The 25918-nt window shown below is 49.3% G+C and overlaps 1 protein-coding gene across 1 annotated transcript in view; it reads right to left on the bottom strand.

Moving 5' to 3' along the window:
• The window catches only part of LOC123078296 (CRS2-associated factor 1, chloroplastic), a 34516-nt gene extending 9849 nt beyond the window's left edge, over window positions 1–24667 (bottom strand). Inside the window, exons 1-2 of the mRNA XM_044500753.1 lie at window positions 23978–24667; window positions 23773–23900 (exon numbers count right to left, since the gene is read on the bottom strand). Of these exons, the coding sequence (XP_044356688.1) occupies window positions 23773–23900; window positions 23978–24599 (750 nt within the window). The 5' untranslated portion in view covers window positions 24600–24667. The remainder of the gene's footprint in view (window positions 1–23772; window positions 23901–23977) is intronic.
• Between the last annotated feature and the right edge of the window lie 1251 nt (window positions 24668–25918).

Below are 25918 nucleotides of genomic sequence, written 5' to 3'. Positions count from 1 at the left end.
AAGGGCCACGAAATTTAATACTTTTTGTCCTAACTAGCAGAGTTAGGTATGATACACTGCATGCTATCAAATCATCTTGTAATTCCCTTTTTGCCACTGTGGTCACCCCTTGAGCTATAAAAGGAGGGTCAGGGCAACCTTTACGAGGGTTCGAACCCATTCAAACCCCTAGCACACTTGCTCATGTAACTGCCTTCTCCTAGCACCTTGCCGGGGGAGAGCGCTCCGTGTACTTGTGCTCCACACACTTTCAACACAACAAAAGCAGGAGTAGGGTGTTACATCTCAAAGGTGGCCCGAACCTGGGTAAAGATCCTTGTGCTTTCTGTTGTTCCTGCTCTTTGCGTTTAGTGCATTCCCCTCGCTGAACCACAAAAGGGCTAAACCACCTCATAGAGAGCCGTTCCACACCGGCATCTATGGCGCGCCAGGTAGGGGATTCACTGGCATGAACCTAGTCAGCAGACAGCGCGTCGATTTCATTGAATTTCATCACCATCTTCATCATCCATGGCGCCCAAGAAGGGTCCCATGGCGACAAAGCCTTCCATGTCCAAACTTCCTTCACACGCGTCCGCGGGCGGCGCAGGCGGCCCACCACCGCGGACGGCGCAAACGTCGCAGTGGGCACGACCGTTGCAGGCGGCGCAGTCGTTGTTCCCGCTGCGGCGAGAGCGGGCGGTGGAGACGCTTACCTTTTGCGACCCTCCGGCGAGAACAACAATAGCGCGGGCAATGCGGGCACGCGGGTCCCGCCTCCCCAGCGCGACGGCGAGTGCAGCCACCGGAGCAACACCGTCCGGTCGGGCGCGAACGAAGACCACCCCGTTGCGGCTACCACAGTGGCGGCGAGGGGAGCGACATCACAACACATGCCGCGCCCGTCGCGGGATGGGCATGCCGTGCCCCCAAGCGGCGCTGTTGATCATGCACAACGGCGTTCACACGGCAAGACGCCTATCGATCAGGCCCAAGATCATCAGGCACCGCTCCCGCCATGCCAACTTGTTGCCGCTCCCGCGGTCCCGCGGCAAGGTCGCAACGGTGCTCCTGCTGGCTCTGTCAGGAGTCGAGCGACGTCGCGGTCTTCGCACTCCAATTACTTATGTACTAACGCATGATGTATTGTGGTTACATTTTGTTTGAATGAAACGACTAACATGCTGCCAAGGTCTCTACACCACTCCTTTCTTTTCTTTCTTGTTCTCAAAGACAGAAGGATTCCTCACGTACATGTTTCCCGGGGAGGATGATGGAGTACCATCTCATATGGCGTTTGGCATCCGTTTCATACGACAAGAAGTACAGCAAAGAAAGATAAGTTGAAAGACAACTGAAAATTTTCTTTGTTACATCTTGGAATTTCCCTTGGTTCGGGTTTATACATGTATGAAAAACCTGCACGCAAAGGAATCTTGTCGTGTTTCATTCGCGCTCTTATTCTTGCCTCGAGTCGGCTCGGCGGGATTATTTGTAGCCACATTGAGACCGAAAGTTGCCTTGTCGGATACCTTACACCCAGCAGGCTGCTAAGGGCCACTCCTTCAAAGCGCTCATAGCAAGTATGCGTTCGGCAAGTTTCCAAACTGCGTAGGGTGTTGGATTCGAATCATACAAGGATAAGCACGGATAAAGGGGGCAATACATGTTTATTTGAGCACGGCAAGTGTTACATATTTGTTGAAAAAGAAAAGTGCTCGTTAATATTTCCTTTAGCCCTTTCTTTTCAGGGTTTACATCAAGTGCAACCCAGGGCAAAAGGGGCGCCTAGGCGAAGCGCTTCCGGCAGACCACTCTGCCGGTGTCCAGTTGCAGATGATGGTGCTGCCGTTGCTCAGCTGGAGATGATGGCGCTGCCGACGTTCAGCTGGAGTCCGAGTCGTCGTCTTCAGACTTGACGCTCGGGGACTCGTCGTCGTCGTCTTCACCATCGTCCTCCTCGAGCGACAAACGCTCGGGGACTCGTCGTCGTCGTCTTCACCATCGTCCTCCTCGTCGTTGTTGGTCGAGCTCTCCGCGCGGCACTCCATGCGAGCACCTGAAGCCCTGAAGAACTTCACGAAGAGCGTACCGGACACCACCAACTCGACGATCACCCACACGACGCCATTGCAGCAGCCGTTCACAGGTAGCCACAGGCCGAGCGGCTGGTCAACCTCCATTACCCTGGCGAAGGGACGAGGGAGCCGCAGCCGGCTTCGTGGTGGGTCGCACAGCTCGACGACGAACTCGAGCGCCGTATCCTCCGTATGGCCTTCTGCCGGGGACGGAGCATTTGGAGGTGGAACAACGAGCGCCCTGCTCCGTTCACCCCGACCACGACCTACAGCCCCGGCCCGCGCACTGGAGCAGGCCTCTGCAACCGCGGCCGAGGCAAGGGTTTGTTGCTGAGGAGAAGCTCTCGCTGTGACGTCGGAAGCACGGGCTCAACCTCTCCCTCTCGCCATGGTGGGAGCAAATGCTGGGAAAATGGAGGAAGGGGAGGTGGATGAGCATCGCCTCCCGCAGTCCCCCTCTTTCTAGGGAGAGGCACGAAGGCTGGCTCTCCACTATCCTAGGGCAACCGCCCCGCTTCACCAATCCCATGCCCTGCATTCCTGGCGAGCGCATTACTCCATGAACCGCCCAATCTCGCCAATCCGGCGTCCTGACCCCCTGATTCAAAGCACTAACTCCACGACCGCCCCTCTGCACCAATCCCACGTTGCGCGCCTAATCCGCGTCATGGGGGGCCGCAGTAAAAGGGGGAGTGATGACAAAAATGGCAGTTACACCAAGCCACGCGTGATCGTGGGCCTGCCCGGGCTAAACTTAGTCGCGACCCGTGTACGTACGCACCCCTGATTTCTGACACAGACGTTGGACGCCGCCTGGACGACAAAGATGCCAGAGGAAGAACTGGGGCTGGCTCAAATTCAAATTAATGAAGAAGCAAAGAAGATCTCAAAGGCACAGGTATCATTTTCTATAAAATTAACACTGCTTGTCTGTGCATTGTTTGGGCCTAGCCCAACGATGCCCGGCAGCACGTGCGGCCTACTCCCAGGGGCTCCTGTCGGTGTATTAAACACGGGTGTTTAGTACTGAAAGCACATGTGCTCCTTGGGTGATTTTGGTAATTAATGTCAACATATCTCTTGTTGGACTAATATTTTCATCTAGTATATTTCAGAAAGTTCAACAAAGGCGTGGCATGGACAAGAGGATGTGGAACCCCTTCAAGATGCTAAGGACAAAGATTGGCAAGAGCTCAAGACTCTACATTTTCATTTTAGTGATCCAAGATCACATTGAGTCCATAGGAAAGCCAATACTATTAAAAGGGGATTAGGTGTTGCTTAATGGCTTGCTTGCTCAAAGTGCTTAGTGATATGCTCCAAAGCCCTCAACCACTTTCTCATTTCCACATATGTCCTAAACCTAAAGTCAAACTCGGCCCCACCGATTTGATCTATCCGGCGCCGCCGAGTTCACTTGACATAGCCACTGCCAGAAACCCTAACCAGTTCAGTCTCACCGATGGGATCTCGGTCTCACCGAGATGGGCTTGCAAACTCTCTGTTGCCTGTTGCAACTATTTCGGTCTCACCGAGATATGCAGTCGGTCCCACCTAAATTGCTTGACCAACTCTCTGTTTGCTCATTACCAAAATCGTTCTCACCGAGTTTGTGTAATCGGTCAAACCGAGTTGAGGTTTTACCCTAACCCTAGCACATCGGTCCCACCGAGTTGATCATGTCGGTCCCACCGAAAAGTCTAACGTTCACATTTTGAACTAATTCGGTCTGACCGAGTTCCACTATTCGGTCCCATCGAGTTTGGTAAATTGTGTGTAACGGCTAGATTTTGTGTGGAGGCTATATATACCCCTCCACCCTTCCTCCATTCGTGGAGAGAGCCATCAGAACGTGCCTACACTTCCAGCATTCATTTTCTGAAAGAGAACCACCTACTCATGTGTTGAGACCAAGATATTCCAATCCAACCACAAGAATCTTGATCTCTAGCCTTCCCCAAATTGCTTTCCACTCAAATCATCTTTCCACCATATCCAATTGAGAGAGAGTTGAGTGTTGGGGAGACTATCATTTGAAGCACAAGAGCAAGGAGTTCATCATCAACACACCGTCTATTACCTTTTGAAGAGTGGTGTCCCATAGATTGGTTAGGTGTTACTTGGGAGCCTCCGTCAAGATTGTGGAGTTGAACCAAGTTGTTTGTACGGGCAAGAAGATTGCCTACTTCGTGAAGATCTACCCTAGTGAGGCAAGTCCTTGGTGGGCGTGGGATAGACAAGGTTGTTTCTTCATGGACCCTTCGTGGGTGGAGCCCTCCGTGGACTCGCGCAACCGTTACCCTTCGTGGGTTGAAGTCTCCACCAACGTGGATGTACGATAGCACCACCTATCGGAACCACGCCAAAAATCTCCGTGTCTCCAATTGCGTTTGCACACTCCAATCTCATCCCTTTACTTTCTTGCAACTTGCAGGCTTTACTTTCCGCTGCTCATATACTCTTGCCATGCTTGCTTGAAATGTATTGTTATTGTTTAAACTTGTGCTAAAACTCCACCTTAACTTTAAGAATTTAAAAACTGCTACTTTTCTTTGTTGAGGGTCTAATCACCCCGCTCTAGACACCTCTTCTCAATCCTTTCAATTGGTATCAGAGCACTGGTCTCCATTGCTTTGGTTTAATCACCATTGGAGGAAGATGGATGAGTCTACGTTGGGGAGTCTTAGACGTAAAGTGCCTATACTTGATGGAGAGTTCTTTCATGAGTAAAAAATGAGATGCTTGAGATTTTCAATGAATATCACTTGAACAAGTACATTACTACCCCTTGTGCGCCCCTTGTTGATCCTTTGCATCCTACTCCCGATGAGTCTCTTGACATGATCCGTAATCTTAGAACTGTCAATCTTATCACTAGAGGTTTGCCTAGAAATTTGATTGTTTGCTTGCCTACTCTTGATTGTGCTTACACCATATGGATATTTCTTGAGGAACGATTTCCTAACTATTCCTTGCTAAATCTAGATGTGATTCTTCATAAGTCTATTGCCTTAAGTAAGATGAATTCCAATGATCCTAAGTTTGGTGATTGTTTGTGTTAGAGTTATAATATAAGTCATGTACCCCTTTGTATTTATCCCGTTGTATAAGGGGTTTCCTGCATATGTTCCACACCTGTACATGTATATATATCGGCCTATGGCCTCATGGGAATACAAGTTGCTTATTCCTAACATGGTATTAGAGCTTTAGGTCTCTTTTTCGCACGCGCAACTCGTGCTCCGATCCCATCTCGCCGCCGCCGCGTCTTCTCTTCGCCAGGCGCCGTTCCCTCCCGCCCAGGCGCCGCTCCTGCCCGGCGCCGTTCCCGTCGTCCGCTCCTCCCGCAGGCGCTCCCGCTCGACGCTCCCTCCCGCTCCCGCGGAGTCGGCCGCCGCTGCTCCCGCTCGAAGTCGTCGTCCCGCTCGCAGTCGTCGTCGACCGCGGCTGCTCCCGCCCGAAGCTCCTCCCGCAGGCTCGCCGTTCCTTCCCGCCCCGCGCCGCTCCCGCCAGGACGCCGCTCCCGCCCAGGCGCCGTCGCCCGGCTCGCGTTTGCCCGGCCCGGCTCGCGTTCGCCAGTCCCGCCAGGTTCGCAGCCGCGCCTCCTGCTCTCAGGCGCTGGTTCTGCTACCTGTGCGCCCCAGCTCCACTCCCCGCGGCGCCGTTCGCTCCCGTCTGCTCGTTCGCCTGCCGTCTCGGATTCTGCTGATTTCGGGTCTCTCCAAAAAAAAATGTCTGCTGCATCGGGCTATGTTGCTGTCCCTCGCTGCCCGGTGATTACTGACGGAGTTTTCAGTGTTTGCTCTACTGACCCCGTCTCGCACATGTGCCTTTCTTCCGCGCTTGGTGCTCGTTCGTCTATGCTATCGTCCCCTGTGGCGACTCTCGCACGTGGTGATTGTCGCTCTACATCGACTCCTCCTGCGACTTTCATCGGTGATTATCGTTCTACACCGGCTCCTCTCACGGCCCCCATCGGATGTGTTGATGCATGACTCTATTGACCCGCGTCTTCCTTTGGCGCTTGGGGCTTGTCTGCATGTGCCCTCGTCTCCGTCACCGGCCTCTATGGATGATGTTGATTATGCTATGTCGCCTCCTCTGGCGGTTTCCACAGGCGGTGGTGGGCCTGGTGGCCGCTCCTCTCCCAGTGCTACTGCGTCATCTACTCCAGCTATGTACTTCACCGAGCAGGAGATTGTGGGACTTCGTGGTCTGCTCACTGCCTCCGGCTCTTCATTGCCGGGTGCATCTGCGTCGACCTCTTCAGTTGAGCTCCTGACTGAGCAGGAGATTACGCGCCTTCGGTGCTTGCTCGCCGCATGCTCTGGTTCTTCACCGACGGGTTCTGCTGGTTCTGCTACTGACTCCTCTGGCATTGTGAGACCACCTTCACCACAGTCAGGTACATCTCCATGGATTCTTGATACTGGAGCATCTTTTCATATGACTCATGATTCATCCACCTTGTCTTCTACTCGTGCTCTTGATTCTCCTATTCATGTTCTTACTGCTGATGGTACCTCCCTCCCGGTTAATGGTCGAGGCATTCTTAGCACCTCATCTTTTCATGTTCCTGATGTTGCTCATGTTCCTCGACTTACCATGCAGCTCCTTTCTGGTGGTCAGATTGTTGACTCCGGTTGTCGGGTGATTCTAGACTTTGACTCTTGTTCTGTTCTGGACCGTCACACTGGTGCTCTCCTTGGTGCTGGTCCCCGACACCGTGACTCTCAGGGTCTCTGGGAGCTTGACTGGCTTCACCTTCCCTCCGCTGCCACCGCCGCCAGTCTTTCCCCCTCTGTTGCCTTGTCTACTAGCTCTTTTCAGCAGTGGCATCATCGCCTTGGTCACTTGTGTGGCTCTCGTCTCTCATCCTTAGTTCGACGTGGTCTTCTTGGATCTGTCTCCGGCGGTGTGTCTTTAGACTGTCAGGGTTGTCGGCTTGGTAAACAGGTCCAGTTACCTTATCCTCATAGTGACACTATGTCTCAGCGTCCTTTTGACCTGGTTCACTCCGATGTCTGGGGTCCAGCTCCCTTTGCCTCGAAAGGAGGTCATCGCTACTATATTATTTTTATAGATGATTTCTCTCGATACACCTGGATATATTTTATGTCTTCTCGTAGTGAGGTGTTAAACATTTATAAGCGTTTTGCTGCCATGGTTCACACTCAGTTCTCTACTCCTATTCGTGTTTTCCGCGCAGACTCTGCTGGAGAGTATATCTCCAAGATGTTGCGTGGAGTCCTTGCTGAGCAGGGTACTCTTGCCCAGTTCTCTTGTCCTGGTGCTCATGCTCAGAATGGCGTGTCTGAGCGCAAGCATCGTCACCTTCTTGAGACGGCTCGTGCGATGATGATCGCCGCCTCTCTTCCGCCTCATTTTTGGGCCGAGGCTATCTCCACTTCCGCCTATCTCATCAACCTTCAGCCGTCCGCTGCTTTGCAGGGTGGCGTTCCTTTTGAGCGTCTTTTTGATCGTTCTCCCGATTATTCGATGCTTCGCTTGTTTGGTTGTGTTTGCTATGTTCTTCTTGCCTCTCGCGAACGCACCAAACTGACCGCTCAGTCTGTTGAGTGTGTCTTCTTAGGCTACAGTGATGAGCATAAGGGCTATCGTTGTTGGGATCCTATCGGTCGTCGGATGCGTATCTCTCGCGACGTGACTTTTGATGAGTCTCGTCCTTTCTACCCACGCCCATCTTCTTCGATTTTTTCGATGGAGGATATCTCTTTTCTCACTTTTCCTGACTCGCCTATCACCCCCGTTGCGCCTGTGCCTATTCGTTCCACTCCCTCTGCTTCTCCACCTCTAGTTGATTTGCAGCAACCATCTTCTCCGGTCTCCTCGCCTAGCATGTCACCGGATTCTACACCTTCATCTCCGGTGACTTCTTCGTCGCCACCCACACCTTCATCTCCGGTGACTTCTTCGTCGCCACCCCCCGATTCTCCCTTGGCGATTCCTCCTTCTACTGTTCCATCTTTTCCTCAGCATTACACTCGTCGTTCACAACCTGTGGATGCCTCCTTGGATGAGTCGTCCTCTTCCACTCAGCCTACTTATGGCTTGCGTTCTCGTCCTCGTCCGCCTGTTGATCGCTTTGGATTTCCCACTGCTGGTGCTGCTGTTCTTGAGCCGACTTCTTATCGTCAGGCTGTTGTTCATCCTGAATGACAGTTTGCGATGGCAGAGGAGATTGCTGCTCTTGAACGCACTGGTACCTGGGATCTTGTTTCTCTTCCTCCTGGAGTGTATCCCATCACTTGTAAGTGGGTGTAACACCCCGAGAATCATGCTACAGTAACTCCCTGTGATTAAGCTAATCATGTTGCTAAACAGGGCTTGATCACATTTGAATCACATTCCTTTTCATACTCCTAATTCAAACTTCAATTAAATTTAAAAGTGGAAAATAAAAGTTTTCAAAAATTTAAACAAAAATGTTCGGGCCCTGCCAGAAATTACACTGGTAATTATGGTGGAGAAAACACATTTTTATAAAATACCTAAATACCTTTAAATGAAATAAAACAGAAAAGAAAATAAACAAATAAAAAGAAAATGCAAAAGAACACAGACAAAGAAAAAAAGAAAAAAAGGAGAAGGCCCTCCCCCCCACTGGACCCCTGGCCCGACTGGGCCGACCCCCGGCCCAGCCCACCTCTCCCGCTCGCCCCCTTCCCTGTTCCCCCGACCGGGGTCGGAACAGGGGCAGTCCCCGCCGCACCACCTCGCCGGCGACGGGGAGGATAAGGGCGCCAGCACCCCCGCCTCCTCGGGCCTCTCTCCCACTCGCCCCGCTCTCCTCTCGGCCCCTGCGCCTCTCTCTTTCCCCCCCAGATCCGCGCCGCTCTCTCCTTCCCCACGCCCGACGCGGTCGCCGCCGTTCCCGTCATTCACACGGCCACCGTGCCCACCTCGCCGCCCCACGTTGTCTCCAAGGACCGCCGTCGCCCGCTGCTTCGTCTGGTGCAGCCCGTTGGAGACCGGAGCCCCTACAACGAGCACACCGAGCTCGTCTTCAACTTCGGACGCCGGCGACCCCCTTCTTCCCCGGCGCCGACCTGCTGCTCCTAAGCCTCTCACCGGCCTCCGTGTGCCGCGCGGTGAGCCTTCCCCCCTCCTCCCCTGTCTTTTCTCTCTCGCGCGCCCCCTAGCTGCTTCCCCACGCGCGCCCGAACGCCGCGCCGCGGAGCTCGCCGCCGGCGAGGCTCCGGTGACCTGTTGGTCACGGGCTCAAGCCCGTTGCACTCCCCACCTCGCGTAGATGCCCCCCAGCCCCTCCGCTTGCTCGATAGCCCGCCGTAGCCTCGTTTCCGTCGGGCACCCGTGCGCGCCGCCGCCTCCGCCGCTCGCCGGCGCCGATTCCGGCCAAGTCCGGCGAAGCCCCGGCCACCCCTGGATGCGGCGCTGCGAGCCCTTTCGAATGGGCCTAGCCCCGCTCCTCCCCGAGCCCCGTAGCGCGATTCCGGCCAACTCCGGCGAGGGGCCGCCGCTGTTTTGGTCGCCGGAGTTGCTCCGGCGCCGGCCGCCGACGTGGCCGGCCTGGGGCCACCCCAGGGCCACTGCCAGTGGGCCCCGTGGTCCCAGTTGACCCAGTCAACTGCTGACTGGGCAGGCCCAGCCACTGACATGCGGGCCCCGCCGCAAAATTAAAAAAAAAGAGAAAAAGAAAAATGTTTTATAAATAAAAATAATTAGATTAACTAATCACTCACTGACATATGGGGCCCACCCCTCTAATTAGACTGTTAGTTTAGTTTAAATTAATATTAGACTAACAGAGGCTGACATGTGGGTCCCACTGGACCCACCTGTCTGGTTTGACTGGTCAGCCGACCTGTTGACCTGCTGACGTCAGCATTGCCTCATGCTGACGTCATAATTCATTTTTGCTTAATTTAAATAATTCCAGAAATTCAAATAAACTTTGAAAATTCATATCTTTTAAACCGTAACTCGGATGAAAATGTTTTCTATATGAAAGTTGCTCAGAACGACGAGACGAATCCGAATACGCAGTCCGTTCGTCCACCACAACCCCCTAACCTATCGAACTAGCAACTTTCCCCCTCCGGTCCATCTGTCCGAAAACGCGAAACATCGGGAATACCTCCCGGATGTTCCCCCCCTTCGCCGGTACCACCTACTGTCGCGTTAGGGCACACCTAGCACCGCTCATTGTCATGTCACGCATCGTCATGCTTATGTTTGCATTGTATTTACTGTTTCTTCCCCCCTCTTCTCTCCGGTAGACTACGAGACCGACACTGCTGCTGTCCAGTTCGACTACGGAGTTGATGACCCCTCCTACTTGCCAGAGCAACCAGGCAAGCCCCCCCCTTGATCACCAGATATCGCCTACTCTTCTCTATTCTGCTTGCATTAGAGTAGTGTAGCATGTTACTGTTTTCCGATATCCTATCCTGATGCATAGCCTATCCTTGCTACTACTGTTGTTACCTTTACCTGCAATCCTACATGCTTAGTATAGGATGCTAGATTTCCATCAGTGGCCCTACATTCTTGTCCGTCTGCTGTGCTATACTATCGGGCCGTGATCACCTGGGCGGTGATCACGGGTATATACTTATATACTTTATACATGACACATGTGATGACTAAAGTCGGGTCGGCTCGTAGGAGTACCCGCAAGTGGATCTTTGTGGCGGAGCGACAGGGCAGGTTGAGACCACCCAGGTGAGAGGTGGGCCTGGCCCTGGTCGGCGTTCGCGGTTACTTAACACGCTTAACGAGATCTTGGTATTTGATCTGAGTCTGGCCATTTGGTCTATACGCACTAGCCATCTACGCGGGAGTAGTTATGGGTATCCCGGCGTCGTGGTATCAGCCGAAGCCTTCTTGACGTCAGCGACTGAGTGGCGCGCGCCGGATTGGACTGGAACGCCACTAGGCTAGGTCTGCTTCCGGCCGCGTACGCAACGTGCAGGTGCGCATAGGGCGATGGGCCCAGACCCCTGCGCGCTTAGGATTAGACCGGCGTGCTGACCGCTCTGTTGTGCTTAGGTGGGGCTGCGACGCGTTGATCTTACGAGGCCGGGCATGACCCAGAAAAGTGTGTCCGGCCAAATGGGATCGAGCGTGTTGGGTTATGTGGTGCACCCCTGCAGGGAAGTTTATCTATTCGAATAGCCGTGTCCCTCGGTAAAAGGACGACCCGGAGTTGTACCTTGACCTTATGACAACTAGAACTGGATACTGAATAAAATACACCCTTCCAAGTGCCAGATACAACCCGGTGATCGCTCTCTAACAGGGCGACGAGGAGGGGATCGCCGGGTAGGATTATGCTATGCGATGCTACTTGGAGGACTTCAATCTACTCTCTTCTACCTGCTGCAAGATGGAGATGGCCAGAAGCGTAGTCTTCGACAGGACTAGCTATTCCCCCTTTTTATTCTGGCATTCTGCAGTTCAGCCCACTGATATGCCCTTTTACACATATACCCATGCATATGTAGTATAGCTCCTTGCTTGCGAGTACTTTGGATGAGTACTCACGGTTGCTTCTCTCCCTCTTTTCCCCCTTTCCTTTCTATCTGGTTGTCGCAACCAGATGTTGGAGTCCAGGAGTCAGACGCCACCGTCGACGACGACACTTACGACACTGGAGGTGCCTACTACTACGTGCAGCCCGCTGACGACGATCAGGAGTAGTTAGGAGGATCCCAGGCAGGAGGCCTGCGCCTCGTTCGATCTGTATCCCAGTTTGTGCTAGCCTTCTTAAGGCAAACTTGTTTAACTTATGTCTATACTCAGATATTGTTGCTTCCGCTGACTCGTCTGTGATCGAGCAATTGTATTCGAGCCCTCGAGGCCCCTGGCTTGTATTATGATGCTTGTATGACTTATTTATGTTGTAGAGTTGTGTTGTGATATCTTCCCGTGAGTCCCTGACCTTGATCGTACACATTTGCGTGCATGATTAGTGTACGGTCAAATCGGGGGCGTCACAGTGGGTCTACAAGGTTAAGACTCGCTCCGATGGTTCTCTTGAGCGTCACAAAGCTCGTCTTGTGGCTCGTGGTTTTCAGCAGGAGCATGGTCGTGATTATGATGAGACTTTTGCTCCTGTGGCCCATATGACCACTGTTCGTACACTTCTTGTTGTTGCCTCTGTACGTCACTGGTCTATATCTCAACTTGATGTTAAGAATGCCTTTCTTAATGGTGAGCTACGTGAGGAGGTGTACATGCAGCCACCACCTGGTATTATGTTCCTGATGGCATGGTATGTCGTCTTCGTCGCTCTCTCTATGGCCTTAAGCAAGCCCCACGCGCCTGGTTTGAGCGTTTTGCCTCTGTGGTCACTACTGCTGGTTTTTCAGCAAGTGCTCATGATCCAGCATTGTTTATTCACCTTTCTCCTCGTGGTCGGACTCTTCTTCTTCTCTATGTTGATGACATGATCATCACTGGGGATGACCCCGAGTATATTGCCTTTGTAAAGGCCCGTCTTAGTGAGCAGTTTCTTATGTCTGATCTTGGACCTCTTCGCTACTTTCTTGGGATTGAAGTCTCTTCTACCTCTGATGGCTTTTTTATATCCCAGGAAAAGTATATTCAGGATCTTCTTGCTCGTGCTGCTCTTACTGACGAACGCATTGTTGAGACTCCTATGGAGCTCAATGTTCACCTCCGTGCTACTGATGGTGTTCCTCTCCCTGACCCGACGCGTTATCGTCATCTCGTTGGCAGTCTTGTCTATCTTGCTGTCACTCGTCCGGACATCTCTTATCCGGTTCATATTCTGAGTCAGTTTGTTTCTGCTCCCACATCGGTTCACTATGGTCATCTCCTTCGTGTTCTCCGATATCTTCGGGGCACGATCTCTCACCGTCTATTCTTTCCTAGCTCCAGTTCTTTACAGCTTCAGGCCTATTCGGATGCTACGTGGGCTAGTGATCCTTCTGATCGCCGTTCACTTTCTGCTTACTGTGTTTTTCTTGGTGGTTCTCTCATTGTCTGGAAGACGAAGAAACAGATTGCAGTTTCCCGTTCGAGTGCTGAGGCTGAGTTGCGAGCCATGGCTCTTTTGACGGCAGAGGTGACTTGGTTACGGTGGTTACTTCAGGATTTTGGTGTTTCTGTCACTACACCGACTCTGCTCTTATCTGACAGTACAGGTGCTATTAGCATTGCGCGCGATCCTGTGAAGCATGAGCTCACCAAGCATATTGGTGTTGATGCTTTCTATGTGCGCGCTGCTGTGCAGGATCAGGTTATTGCTCTTCAGTATGTGCCTTCCGAGTTACAGTTGGCAGATTTCCTGACGAAGGCCCAGACTAGAGCACAACATGGCTTTTATCTCTCCAAACTCAGTGTTGTTCATCCACCATGAGTTTGAGGGGGGGTGTTAGAGTTATAATATAAGTCATGTACCCCTTTGTATTTATCCCGTTGTATAAGGGGTTTCCTGCATATGTTCCACACCTGTACATGTATATATATCGGCCTATGGCCTCATGGGAATACAAGTTGCTTATTCCTAACAGTTTGTTTGAGCTCCGTGACCTTATGCATGCAAAAGGAGATGTTGGAATCATTAGCAACATCATCTCCGAAGTCATTAGGATTCATAAAGATGAACATTGTGATGATCACTTATCTAATGAATCACTCTCTCTAGGAAATGATCAATCACAAGACGATGTTGAACATGGATACTATGAAAAGGATGATGATAGTGACTTCGATCTCGATGAGTCTATGAGACACTTTGGTCTTATGGCTAATATTCGCAGCTACATGGCTAGAGGAAAGGAATGGGTTCTTGATAGTGAATGTACCGATCACATGACCGGAGACAGGGATATGTTTCGTGAGCTAGCTGAAAATGACGGCCCTCGAAAGTATATCACTTTTGGTGATAACTCAAAGGGTAAGGTGGTTCGCCTTGGTAAGGTGGCCATCTCACATGATAGCTCCATACAAAATGTTATGCTTGTTGAATCTCTTGGCTATAATTTACTTTCCGTATCTAGACTAGCTGATTTTGGCTTCAATGTTCTATTTACTGAAGTAGATTGCCAAGTGTTTCGAAGAGATAATCACAATATGGTCTTTACTAGTATACATAGAGGTGATCTATACATTGTTGATTTCACTAAAAAGGCTCAACCTAGAACTTGCTTAATTGCTAAATCTTCTAAAGGTTGGTTGTGGCATAGAAGGTTAGGTCATGTGGGCATGCGAAATCTTAATAAGCTTATTAAAGGAGGTCATATCCTTGGAGTGAAAGATGTTATATTTGACAAGGATAGATTATGCAGTGCTTGTCAAGCAGGAAAACAAGTTGGAGGAAGCCACCCCGTGAAGAACATCATGACCACGAGAAGACCGCTCGAGCTACTTCATATGGATCTCTTTGGTCCAAACGCCTATAAAGTCTCGGTGAAAACTCGTTTGGTTCAGTCATAGTCGATGATTTTTCAAGATTTACGTGGGTGTTCTTTCTTGATGATAAATCGCAGGTCCAAAAGATCTTCAAGAACTTCGCTAGGAAGGCCCAAAATCAGTTTGAAGTGAAGATCAAGAAGGTTCACAACGACAACGGAACGGAGTTCAAAAACGCAAATGTGGACACCTTTCTTGACGAAGAAGGGATTTCACATGAGTTCTCGGCTACGTACACGCCTCAACAAAATGGAGTTGTTGAGAGGAAAAACCAGACTCTTATCGAGATGGCGAGAACGATGCTTGATGAGTACAAGACGCCAAAACACTTTTGGGCGGAAGCAGTTGAGACATCTTGTCATGCAACAAATCGTCTATATTTTCACAAGCTACTCGGCAAGACGGCATACGAGCTTCTCACCGGTAACAAACCCCAAGTTGGATACTTTCGAGTATTCGGCTCAAAGTGTTATATTCTTGATAAGCATCATCGCTTTAAATTTGCTCCTAAATCTCATGAGGGTTTCCTACTCGGTTATGGCTCAAACTCTCACACATACCGTGTCTACAACAATTTCACCCAAAAGGTTGAAGAGACGGTAGATGTGAAGTTTGTTGAATCTAACGGCTCGCAAGTAGAGCAATTGCCAATTGATGTAGGAGACAAAGACCCTTCGGAAGCAATCCAAGACTTGTCTATTGGCAAGATTCGTCCAACGGAGGTGAAGAAGAGTACCTTGTCCGTCCAAGTGGAAGCTTCTACCTCACGACAAGGTGAACCAAGAGTTGACACGGAGGCATCCACAAGTGGGACACGCCAAGATGAAGAAAACGAGGAAGTACACCAAGATGAACCTCATCAACCTTCTTCTCCACCTTCGCAAGAGAACAACAACATCAACAATGAATAAGGCCAAGAGGAAGAACAAGATGATGAAGAAGATGCTCCACCCCGACCCAAACAAAAACTCTCACGAGTTAGAGCAAGAGTTTCACGAGACCATCCCATCGAACAAATCTTCAATGATATCCAAACCGGGAGAATCACTCGCTCTAAAACTCGATTGGCTAATTTCTGTAAACATTATTCATTCATCTCTAGCATTGAACCTATGAAGGTTGAAGAAGCATTGGAATATCCGGATTGGATAAATGCCATGCACGAAGAGCTACACAACTTTGAGAGGAACCAAGTGTGGACATTGGTTGAGAAGCCCGACAACAACCACAACATCATTGGTACCAAATGGGTGTTTCGCAACAAGCAAGACGAAGATGGACAAGTCGTTCGCAACAAAGCACGTCTCGTCGCCCAAGGCTACACTCAGTCGAAGGTATGGACTATGGTAAGACATATGCCCCTGTTGCTAGACTTGAGTCCATCCGCATCTTACTTGCTTATGCCAATCATCATGATATCACATTATACCAAATGGACATTAAAAGTGCTTTTCTAAATGGTGAAATTGAGGAGGAAGTTTATGTTAAACAACCTCCCGGCTTTGTTAATCCTAAAAACCCCGACCATGTTTACAAACTTCACAAAGCTCTTTATGGTCTTAAACAAGCTCCTAGAGCGTGGTATAAATGCTTGACCAAGTTCCTTATTAAAAAGGCTTTGAGATTGGAAAGATAGATTCTACTCTTTTTACTAAGAGGGTTAATGGAGAACTATGTGTGCCAAATTTATGTTGATGATATCATATTTGGTTCAACTAATCCTCATTTTAGTGAAAAGTTTGGAAAGATAATGTCGAAGAAGTTTGAGATGCCTATAATATGTGAACTCAAGTTCTTTCTTGGTTTGCAAATGAAGCAAACTAAGGAGGAAACCTTTATTTGTCAAACAAATATGCCAAGGACTTATTCAAGAAGTTCAACATGCAAGAAAGCAAAGGTATGAAAACATCCATGCCTAATAGTGGACATCTTGACTTGATCAAGGATGGCAAATCAGTTGACCAAAAGGTTTACCGTTCTATGATTGGTTCATTGTTATATCTATGTGCCTCCCGTCCCGATATTATGCTAAGTGTGTGCATGTGTGCACGATATCAAGCGCCCCCACAGAATGTCATCTTAAGGCTGTGAAAAGGATAGTGAGATACTTAATTCATACACCAAATTTTGGCATTTGGTATCCTAAAAGGTCTTCTTTTGATCTTGTTGGCTACTCTGATTCGGACTATGCCGGTGACAAGGTTGATAGAAAGTCCACTTCAGATACTTGTCAATTTGTTGGTAGATCTCTTGTGTCTTGGTCCTTCAAGAAACAGAACTCGGTATCCTTATCCACCGCCGAAGCGGAATACATTGCCGCCAGTTCATGTTGTTGGATGACCCAAACTCTTAAAGATTATGGGATCTATGTGAAACATGTTCCATTGCTTTGTGACAATGAAAGTGCTATTAAGATTGCTCATAATCCCGTGCAACATTCTCGAACTAAGCATATTGAAGTTCGTCATCATTTCATTCGAGATCATGTTGCTAAAGGAGACATTGATCTTAAGCATGTTCGTACCGATAAGCAATTGGCGAATATATTCACCAAACCGCTTGATGAGAAAGTATTTTGCCGTTTGAGAGGTGAATTGAACATCATTGATACTTCAAACTTGGAGTAAAAACTTTATTTGGATACATGCAAGGCATGAGCCTTTGACTAATCCTTGATATTTCTCTTATGATGATGATCATATGTCTTGGATACACTTGCACCCTTACATGCTAGCTAACCCTTGTAGGTACTTGAATGAATCTAAATCTATGAGATTGCAACTCACTCACATCATGAGCAATCTCTACATCACCAAGTCTCTACAAATCGGTGGTTGAAGACAAGGAAGCATGAATCCTTTCAAACATATCCTTTGACAATTTCTACATATCAAATTTCATGCTTGTCATTTTGGATACACAAGTGCTCTTGCTTACAAGACTAACCCATATAGGTAGATGAACTCAAACTACAAGTGGTGCTCCCAACCATTGATGAGCTACATCAATCTTAAGCATCCCACACAAGTTCAACTACATGATCAAGATCAACACTACCACCCAAGGTATGTTATTTCATCTTAGAGAAGCTTTACCCCAAGTCATGGGTCAAAGCAGCGCAACAAGATGCAAATACATCAAAATGCTTAAACGAAAACTGGCAACCCCATTTTAAGCTTAAACGATGAGTATGACCTACGATCAAGTGTTCTCACTTGACTCCTCAGTCAATATACTCTAACATAGGTGGCTTTGTCGCCGACCATTTCTAGATGAAGTTCTCTAGTGTTTTTCTGTGTTCTTGCATTTGTTTCTTGCATGTGAGTTTCCCTTTTATCAAAAAAAATTCATCTAGATTTCTTTTCTTTTCTCTGTTATGTTCTACATTCCCTGCATCCAATTCATTGCAAATCTTTCAGTTAATTCCTTGCAAATCTTTATGAGATCTTATCTGCCTAAGTGAGCTAAGATGACAAATATTTTCTCTCTGTGTTGGATTCGGCCTCACCGATTTATTTTCCTCGACTAAACCGAAACAACTCAGTGCCACCGAAGCAGACAACTCGGAGCAACCGAATTCAATACTGAAAACACTTTGCCATTTGCATCCTGCATATTTGTCCAGTTTCACTCGATGATTCTTGTCCTCTACCAGCATCTTATATTACATGTTGCTTAGTACTGTGACTCAAGGACCAAACCTACTTGACTCATGCTCCAGAAGATCCATTTTTGAAAATTGATGTCAAAGGGGGAGAGAGAGCCCATCAAAGCTCATCACATAAAAGAGAATGCACACCTTAAGCTTCTCTAGATGCTTGTTATCCATAGAGGAGAGAAGTCACATGTCTTCAAGAGGGGAAAACATGTTAGTATGTGTTATGTTTGATTATGATTGTTTTTGCTCTGATTTTCTTTTCCCTATCTTCTCCCATTATCCAATATAAGATTCAGGGGGAGAAAGACATTTACGGGAAGGAAAGAAAATCTTCGAATTCATTGCGTATCTCTTTGGGGACATGTCTATATCCAAATAGAGTACCTAGTACTTACTCTCTACATGTCAACCCAATCTTGGTACTCTTGTGGTTTCCTGTTCTTGCATTGCCTAGTAGGTGTTTTTGTGTTATCTAATCCTGTTTTCTCAAGTTCACCTCCTCCAAAGCCACCTCAAGACTACAAGGTAAGTATATGTATCACACTCATGTGCATGATTATCTCTTGCTACTGTACATATTGTTTGCAAGAAAGAATCATGAACATGGAGGTACACTTTTTATATTCACATCATTTGCTCTGATGCATATACATGTAACCCATTGCTTGCTCTGACATGCTTATGCATTCACATGCTCTTATATTTCATATTCACATGATTGCATACATATAGGGAGAGCCTATGCATGTTACATGTTCTTTCAAAGCTTTACTTGCTATTCTTCATATTTTTATCTAAAGCTTTGATATATGTTGTCATCAATTACCAAAAAGAGGGAGATTGAAAGCATAAATGCTCCCTGGGTGATTTTGGCAATTAATGTCAACATATCTCTTGTTGGATTAATATTTTCATCTAGTATATTTCAGAAAGTTCAACAAAGGCGTGGCATGGACAATAGGATGTGGAACCCCTTCAAGATGCTAAGGACAAAGATTGGCAAGAGCTCAAGACTCTACATTTTTATTTTAGTGATCAAAGATCACATTGAGTCCATAGGAAAGCCAATACTATTAAAAGGGGATGAGGTGTTGCTTAATGGCTTGCTTGCTCAAAGTGCTTAGTGATATGCTCCAAAGCCCTCAACCACTTTCTCATTTCCACATATGTCCTAAACCTAAAGTCAAACTCGGCCCCACCGATTTGATCTATCCGGCGCCACTGGGTTCACTTGACATAGCCACTGCCAGAAACCCTAAGCAGTTCAGTCTCACCGATGGGATCTCGGTCTCACCCAGATGGGCTTGCAAACTCTCTGTTGCCTGTTGCAACTATTTCGGTCTCATCGAGATATGCAGTCGGTCCCACCTAGTTTGCTTGACCAACTCTCTGTTTGCTCATTACCAAAATCGTTCTCACCGAGTTTGTGTAATCGGTCAAACCGAGTTAAGGTTTTACCCTAACCCTAGCACATCGGTCCCACCGAGTTGATCATGTCGGTCCCATCGAAAAGTCTAGCGTTCGTGGACTCGCGCAACCATTACCCTTCGTGGGTTGAAGCCTCCACCAACGTGGATGTACGATAGCACCACCTATCGGAACCATGCCAAAAATCTCCGTGTTTTCAATTGCGTTTGCACACTCCAATCCCATCCCTTTACTTTCTTGCAACTTGCATGCTTTATTTTCCGCTGCTCATATACTCTTGCCATGCTTGCTTAAAATGTATTGTGAATGTTTAAACTTGTGCTAAAACTCCACCTTAACTTGAAGAATTTAAAAACTGCTACTTTTCTTTGTAAAGGGTCTAATCACCCCCCCCCCTCTAGACACCTCTTCTCGATCCTTTCAAGTACCCTGACCTATGCACAGACGAGTAGCAGCTCCTCCACCAAACTAAAGTCTCAGTGAAGATTTCCGAATCAAAGAAACAGCTCTTTGGGAGATCAAGGAGCACATCAAGAAGACCAAGGATCAAGATAAGTATCAAGACAGGACATTTAAAGCAGCCTTTGCCGGCAAGGCAAGAGCCAGGCAAGCCCCGTGGCTAGCGAACCCCCGCCAACTACCACCGATCCACCTCACCAACCAGCTGGTCGCTGGTCAGTAAGGTGTCAAGCCCGCAGGTAGCGAGGTGGAGTTTACCGGCACGTGTCGACACGCAGGAGAGAAGGTTACCTTGGGCAAGCGGTGCGATATCCTTGTTGGGGCTTCTCCTCCTCATGACACCTAGCGATGCATTTAATGCTTTTTGTCCTAACTAGCAGAGTTAGGTATGATAGCACTGTATGCTACCAAATCATCATGTAATTCCCTTTTTGCCACTGTGGTGACCCCTTGAGCTATAAAAGGAGGGCCAGGGCAACCTTTACGAGGATTCGAACCCATTCAAACCCCTAGAACACTTGCTCGTGTAGCTGCCTTCTCCTAGCGCCTTGCCGGGGAGAGCACTCAGTGTACTTGTGCTCCACACACTTTCAATACACCAAAAGCAGTGTTACACCTTAAAGGTGGCCCGAACCTGGGTAAAGATCCTTGCGCTTTCTATTGTCCCTGCTCTTTGTGTTTAGTGCATTCCCCTCGCCGAACCACAAAGGAGCTAAACCACCCCATAGATAGTCGTTCCACACCGGCAGCTCGGGGGGCTGGGTCCCAGCGACACGGGGCACAAGGGCAGCGTAAGAAGGAAAGAAGCATCTCGGGGAGAAAGCAAAAACACAGGAGACATCAAGTACTTTGACATATAGTGCCATACAAGATATTTTCACGCCCCACCGGGCTACATTGGTTGCGCAGGGGCGAAAGGAAGGAATCGTCCTTAAGGGTCCGCCCCAGGCACCGCCCGCGCCTAGTCGGAATCCTCGTCTTCACTCTTGACGCTCCGGGGGCTCCCATCGTCTTCGCTCCCGCCACCCAGAAGGGGTCGTTGCAGCAGCCGTCCTCCTGCAGCTACAGGCCCAGAGGCTCGCCGTCCTCCATCGTCCTCAGAAAGAAGTCTGGAACCCGGAGCCAGCTGCAAGGTTGGCGGTGCTGCCCCACGACAAACTCGTGCGCGACCTCCGCCATGTGGGCATCCGCCCAGGGAAAGGGGGCGCGCGCTCTGTCGCGCCCGCGAGCGCCACGCCGCCCACGACCACGAGTCGTGGCCATCCCACAGGTGTTGGGGCCAACTTCCGCTGCGGCGGCCATGGAGCGCGTCCGGCCCGAGGGGGAACGCGGGCCCGGCCTCTGCTCCTTGCCGGCGCTGACTTCGGCGGCTCCACCTCCTCCACCGCTTTCTTCCCTTTTTCGGCTGCGAAGAGCTTCCTCTTGGGAGCCATGGCCGCGACGGCGGCAGACGGAGATTGGGAAGTTGGAGAAAGGGGGGAGTCGAGGTGTTGGTCGCGAGGAAGACTGGGGACGGGGTGAAGGAGCAATGGTGTGCCTGCACACTGCACGGACCGGCTTTATCGCTGAGACGGCGGTTATCGAGGCGTCGTGGGGAAGTGGAGGCGCTGCGCCCGCAAAGGCTGCCACACGTCGCCCCTGGACCCGGCAACTCGATGGGCCCCGCATCGTTTCGTCCCTAACGGGCGGAACGTGCACGCCGCGAGCCCGGGGGCTACTGTCGGCCCAGTGGGAACCAGGGTACCACGGCCCGTCTGCCTCTGGCCCAGAGGACGAGACTGGGGCTGGCCCAGGAAAGATGGCCCTTCCTCGGCCGCTCCGGAGGGAGTCGCCTCCTGAGGGGCGAGCCTCGCAAGGCCCCTCGCCGCCAGGCACCAGGTTGCCACGCGAGGCCGCTTCACGAGGCATGACGTACGCAACCAGCAGCGGGGCTCCAGGCCCGTCACGTGGGTGACGTCCCCCTGTCAGGGTAAAGATAGCAGGGCACGGTTCAGACAGGTTTCCATTTTGGTAATAAGGGAGCAGCGGCGTCTGCCTCTCCCAAAGCAAGTCCCAAAGCATTTCCTCTTTGGTGTAGGGGGATCAAAACGGATCAGCGCGCCAGGGCGGAGGTCATCGCCGAGCCCACCAGCACGTCAGGAAGACCGCTTTATCAGGCGGAGACCACCTTTAGTCAGGATAAGCCTGGGCGCCTGTCCCCCTTTGAATGCCGCCCTATGGCCACCCTTTCCCGCTCATATTTTCGGGGAAGAGGACCAACAAGGCACTACAAAAGGGGCAGGGCCGCTTCCATGTAAGGGGATCGGGCCATTCTCCCTCACACCTCGTGTACCTCGAGCCACAAGCTCTCCATTACAGAGCAATCCAACACAAGCAGGAGTAGGGTATTACACCGCACGGTGGCCCGAACCTGGGTAGCTCACGCGTCCCCTTCGTGTCCGGTGTGAGTGAGTGTGCTCGTCATGATCTCGCCATAGTTGTCGTCGGGTCGTAGGTCGCCAAGCAAAGGCCCCCAGAGTTTGAACCCTAGTTCTTGGAGAAGTTTCTTGGACGCAGATCCTAGACTCCGACAGAAGCATCAAGAGGATACAACCGAAAGAGCACACACCCGGCCTCTGCATGGCTAGGATGCTTGTCAAATGGATCTGGAAGCTTTCCCATAACCCTTCTATCTTGTTTGTGGGCCAGGTTGTTAAACAAGAAATATTTCCCCAACTCTAATGTCTTCTCGGCTGTTGACAAACGATCATCATTTTGGAATGGGATCCAGAAAGTCAAATTTGACTTTAGCTTGGGGGCAAGATTCGAGGTCAAAGGCTGTTGACAAACGTTCATAGTTATGGAATGGGACGCAGAAAGTTAAATTCGACTTTAGCTTGTGGCGAGATTTGAGGTCAAAGACGGCAGGGCTAACAAGTGGCTTGGAGACACCCCTCTTTTGCAAAAATTATCACAACCTGTACAAGTGTACATGCTAGCCGTGGAGACAGAGGCCTCAGTTCACTCTGTTTTCCATGACAGCTTGTCAGCATGGTGTTCTGTCATAATGTTCCCCCTCAAAAATTGGCTAGTTCGGGAGGCGCTGAGGGGAGAGTAGCAGTTTATGTGGAGTTGCATCTGAGATTGCATGGGATGCTCCTGGAACGCCAACTACACACCTGAGTTCTTAGAGCTACTGTGTGACCCTAAGGGTCCTACTCATAGGGTCGTTTGCCGTTGCTTTGTAGCGCGATTCTGGGGGTTATGGAATGTGATTAACAAGCATTCTATTGAGAGAATTATCCCAGGTCTCCCAGCTGATTACATCTTCAAAACCATCTCTTCCTTTCAGCTCTGTCTCCCCCGAGGGAAGAAGCGCAGGGCAGCGTATGTCATCAATAGACATCTAACGTCGAGCAGCTAATTGGGATATTGGCTGCGTGTGTCTTGTGTTGCGAGTTTACGTACTCGCTTATGTGGCTTGTTTTGTTAAACTGATATCCTTGCTACCTTGCTTTCCATTTTATTCGGTTTGGTTGTAAGACTTTGTGTTTGCCTCTCGGTTGGGCTTTATTAATATAAAGCCAGACATTCTAAAGAAACCAAGAGTGACAAATTTTACCATGGTGTAAAATCGATATATTTGAAGAATTACAAGATAGGATATATCCTAAATAGATTGCAGGATACAAAAAACAAAACAGAGGGCTAGAACTGAAACGAGATGTAGCAGCCCGAAGAAACAATAGAGGGTGGTAGCATAGTTACCTCGAGTTGTTGGCAGACATTATCCATGTCAACTGTACATACACCTTTGCATTTTATCTTGCAAACTCTCTTCCTCTTCCAGTGTGCATGAATGTTCTCCAACATATTGTGTGTTAAACCATCCCTGCCTGCAGAAATGCACATTCAGACTAAAAGGAACATAGCTGTAACTCCTAGCTTATTGAGCGAGTTCATGAAACTTTACCCATATTGAGCTGCCGTTTCGCCTTGAGGTTTCCCTTGACGAGCACGGCGACCTCGTCTCTGGTGAGCGGTTCCCCGAGGACCTCCTCCCGGGACGCCGCTTGGTACCTTGGCTCCATCCCAGCGAGGAATGGCCCTGGCGACTGCACGGGCTTCACGCCTTTCTTGCCATGCGGCGGTAGCACGAAAGAGTCGAACTCAGGCAGCTCCTTGCGGCTCTTGGGGAGAGGCTTCCTCCCGGTCCACGGGCGCGGCGTGGCCTCGGGACCGAACGGCAGGAATGGAGCCTCCCGGAGCGCGACGGGGCGTGCTCGTGGGGCCTCCGTGTAGCTGTACTGGAACTCAAACGGCGCCCCCTCGAGGTGGTAGGCGAGGCCCCGGTCGGTGACCCGGATGCCGGCGGCGGGCTCGCCAGTGGTCGGGACGGGGATCTTCTTGGCACGGTTACCGCGCGAGAAGGCCGGGTGAGAGCCGACCGGAGCTCGGCGGCGCTCAGGGTCGTCGGCAGGTTGATTGTGGTGAGAGAGGGAGAGGGAGAGGCGGAGAGAGGTCCCGAGCCGTAGACCAGGGTGCTGGGCCGGAGCAGCGAGGAGGGAGCGAGAGGGGAGGGTGTTGGTTGCCATATGGATGGTTCACCGTCCAAGCTCTCGAGAGTGTAAAGGTTTATCTCATCTTTGAGGCTTGGGGATCCTGGTTTGCGAGTTCCCTCTCCGCCGTTTGTTCCAGGTTGCGACTCGTGCCGTTGCCACGCCTTTCCCATCGTCCGATCTTCACCGGGGCTCCGCATCCAGCGGATCATACTAGCAAACGGGCTCTGCATACGTCAGGTTTTTTTTTCTTTTTTGAAGCAACGGGCTGATGGTCGGCTGACGTGTTCTGGTAAAAGGGCCCGTTTACTAAAAAAGAAAAACGGCCACGGAAGGAAAAAAAATCATAATCTTCAATGGCCATGAACACATTTTGCTGCATCGTCGAGATACACTATAACTCTCGATTTCGTAGACACTTTTTTGAACCCGTGCACATATTTGAAATCATGAACATTTTTCGAATTCATGAACACTTTTAAAAATATTCAAATATTTTCTAAAATCAAGAACATTTTTGAATTCATGAACATTTTACACAATTAATAATATTTTTAAAATTGTGATCATTTTTGAATAATTTTCTTGAATCGACGAACAATTCTAGAATGGATGAATATTTTTTGGAAATTGGTGGAATAATTTTTGAAATTCACAAACATCTTTTTCATTTAAAGAACATTTTTTGAAATGCATGATTATTTTTTGAATCGGCGAACATTTTATGAACGAATATACTATTTTATAAGTCATGAAAAGTTTTTGAATTTTTAGGATATTTTTTCATTCGTGAACATTTTTTGAATTGGTCAAATATTATTCAATTTCATTAAAAAAATTAATACACATTAAAAAAAATCATGAACATTTTCTTGTTTCCCGAACATTTGTTTTCAAAATTTCGAACATTTTTTGAATAAGTAAACATTTTTTACAAAATCATGAACATTTGTTTGAATCCGCAAACATTTTATGATTTATTAAACATCTTATTTCAAATTTATCATTTTTTATTTTTGGAACGTTGTTTAAGTCCCAAATTATTTAAAGCAGAGGAAAAAGAAAACAAAAAAGAAAAGGAAAAAAATAAAAAAAATAAAAAACAGGTCGTCCAGACATGGGCCGGCCCAAACGGACGCGTTGCGTCTTCTCCCAGCACGCAGAGCGTAGTATAGGAGGTCCCTACTGCATGGGCCGACCCAGGCGCGGGATTCCCGTGTGTGAAACGTTTTTTTTATCACTTATAGGTGGCATTGGTGGGTAATATTTTGCATCTTTGGGGGCAATTTTCGTGACGTACCGCCAGAAGCAATAGCCCCTTTATTATAAGGGTATAGATGGGGCGCTTTCACCTG

This window comes from Triticum aestivum, chromosome 3D (assembly GCF_018294505.1).
Source record: "Triticum aestivum cultivar Chinese Spring chromosome 3D, IWGSC CS RefSeq v2.1, whole genome shotgun sequence".
Taxonomy (NCBI): Eukaryota; Viridiplantae; Streptophyta; class Magnoliopsida; order Poales; family Poaceae; genus Triticum; species Triticum aestivum.
This window is presented reverse-complemented; position numbering and strand designations above follow the sequence as displayed.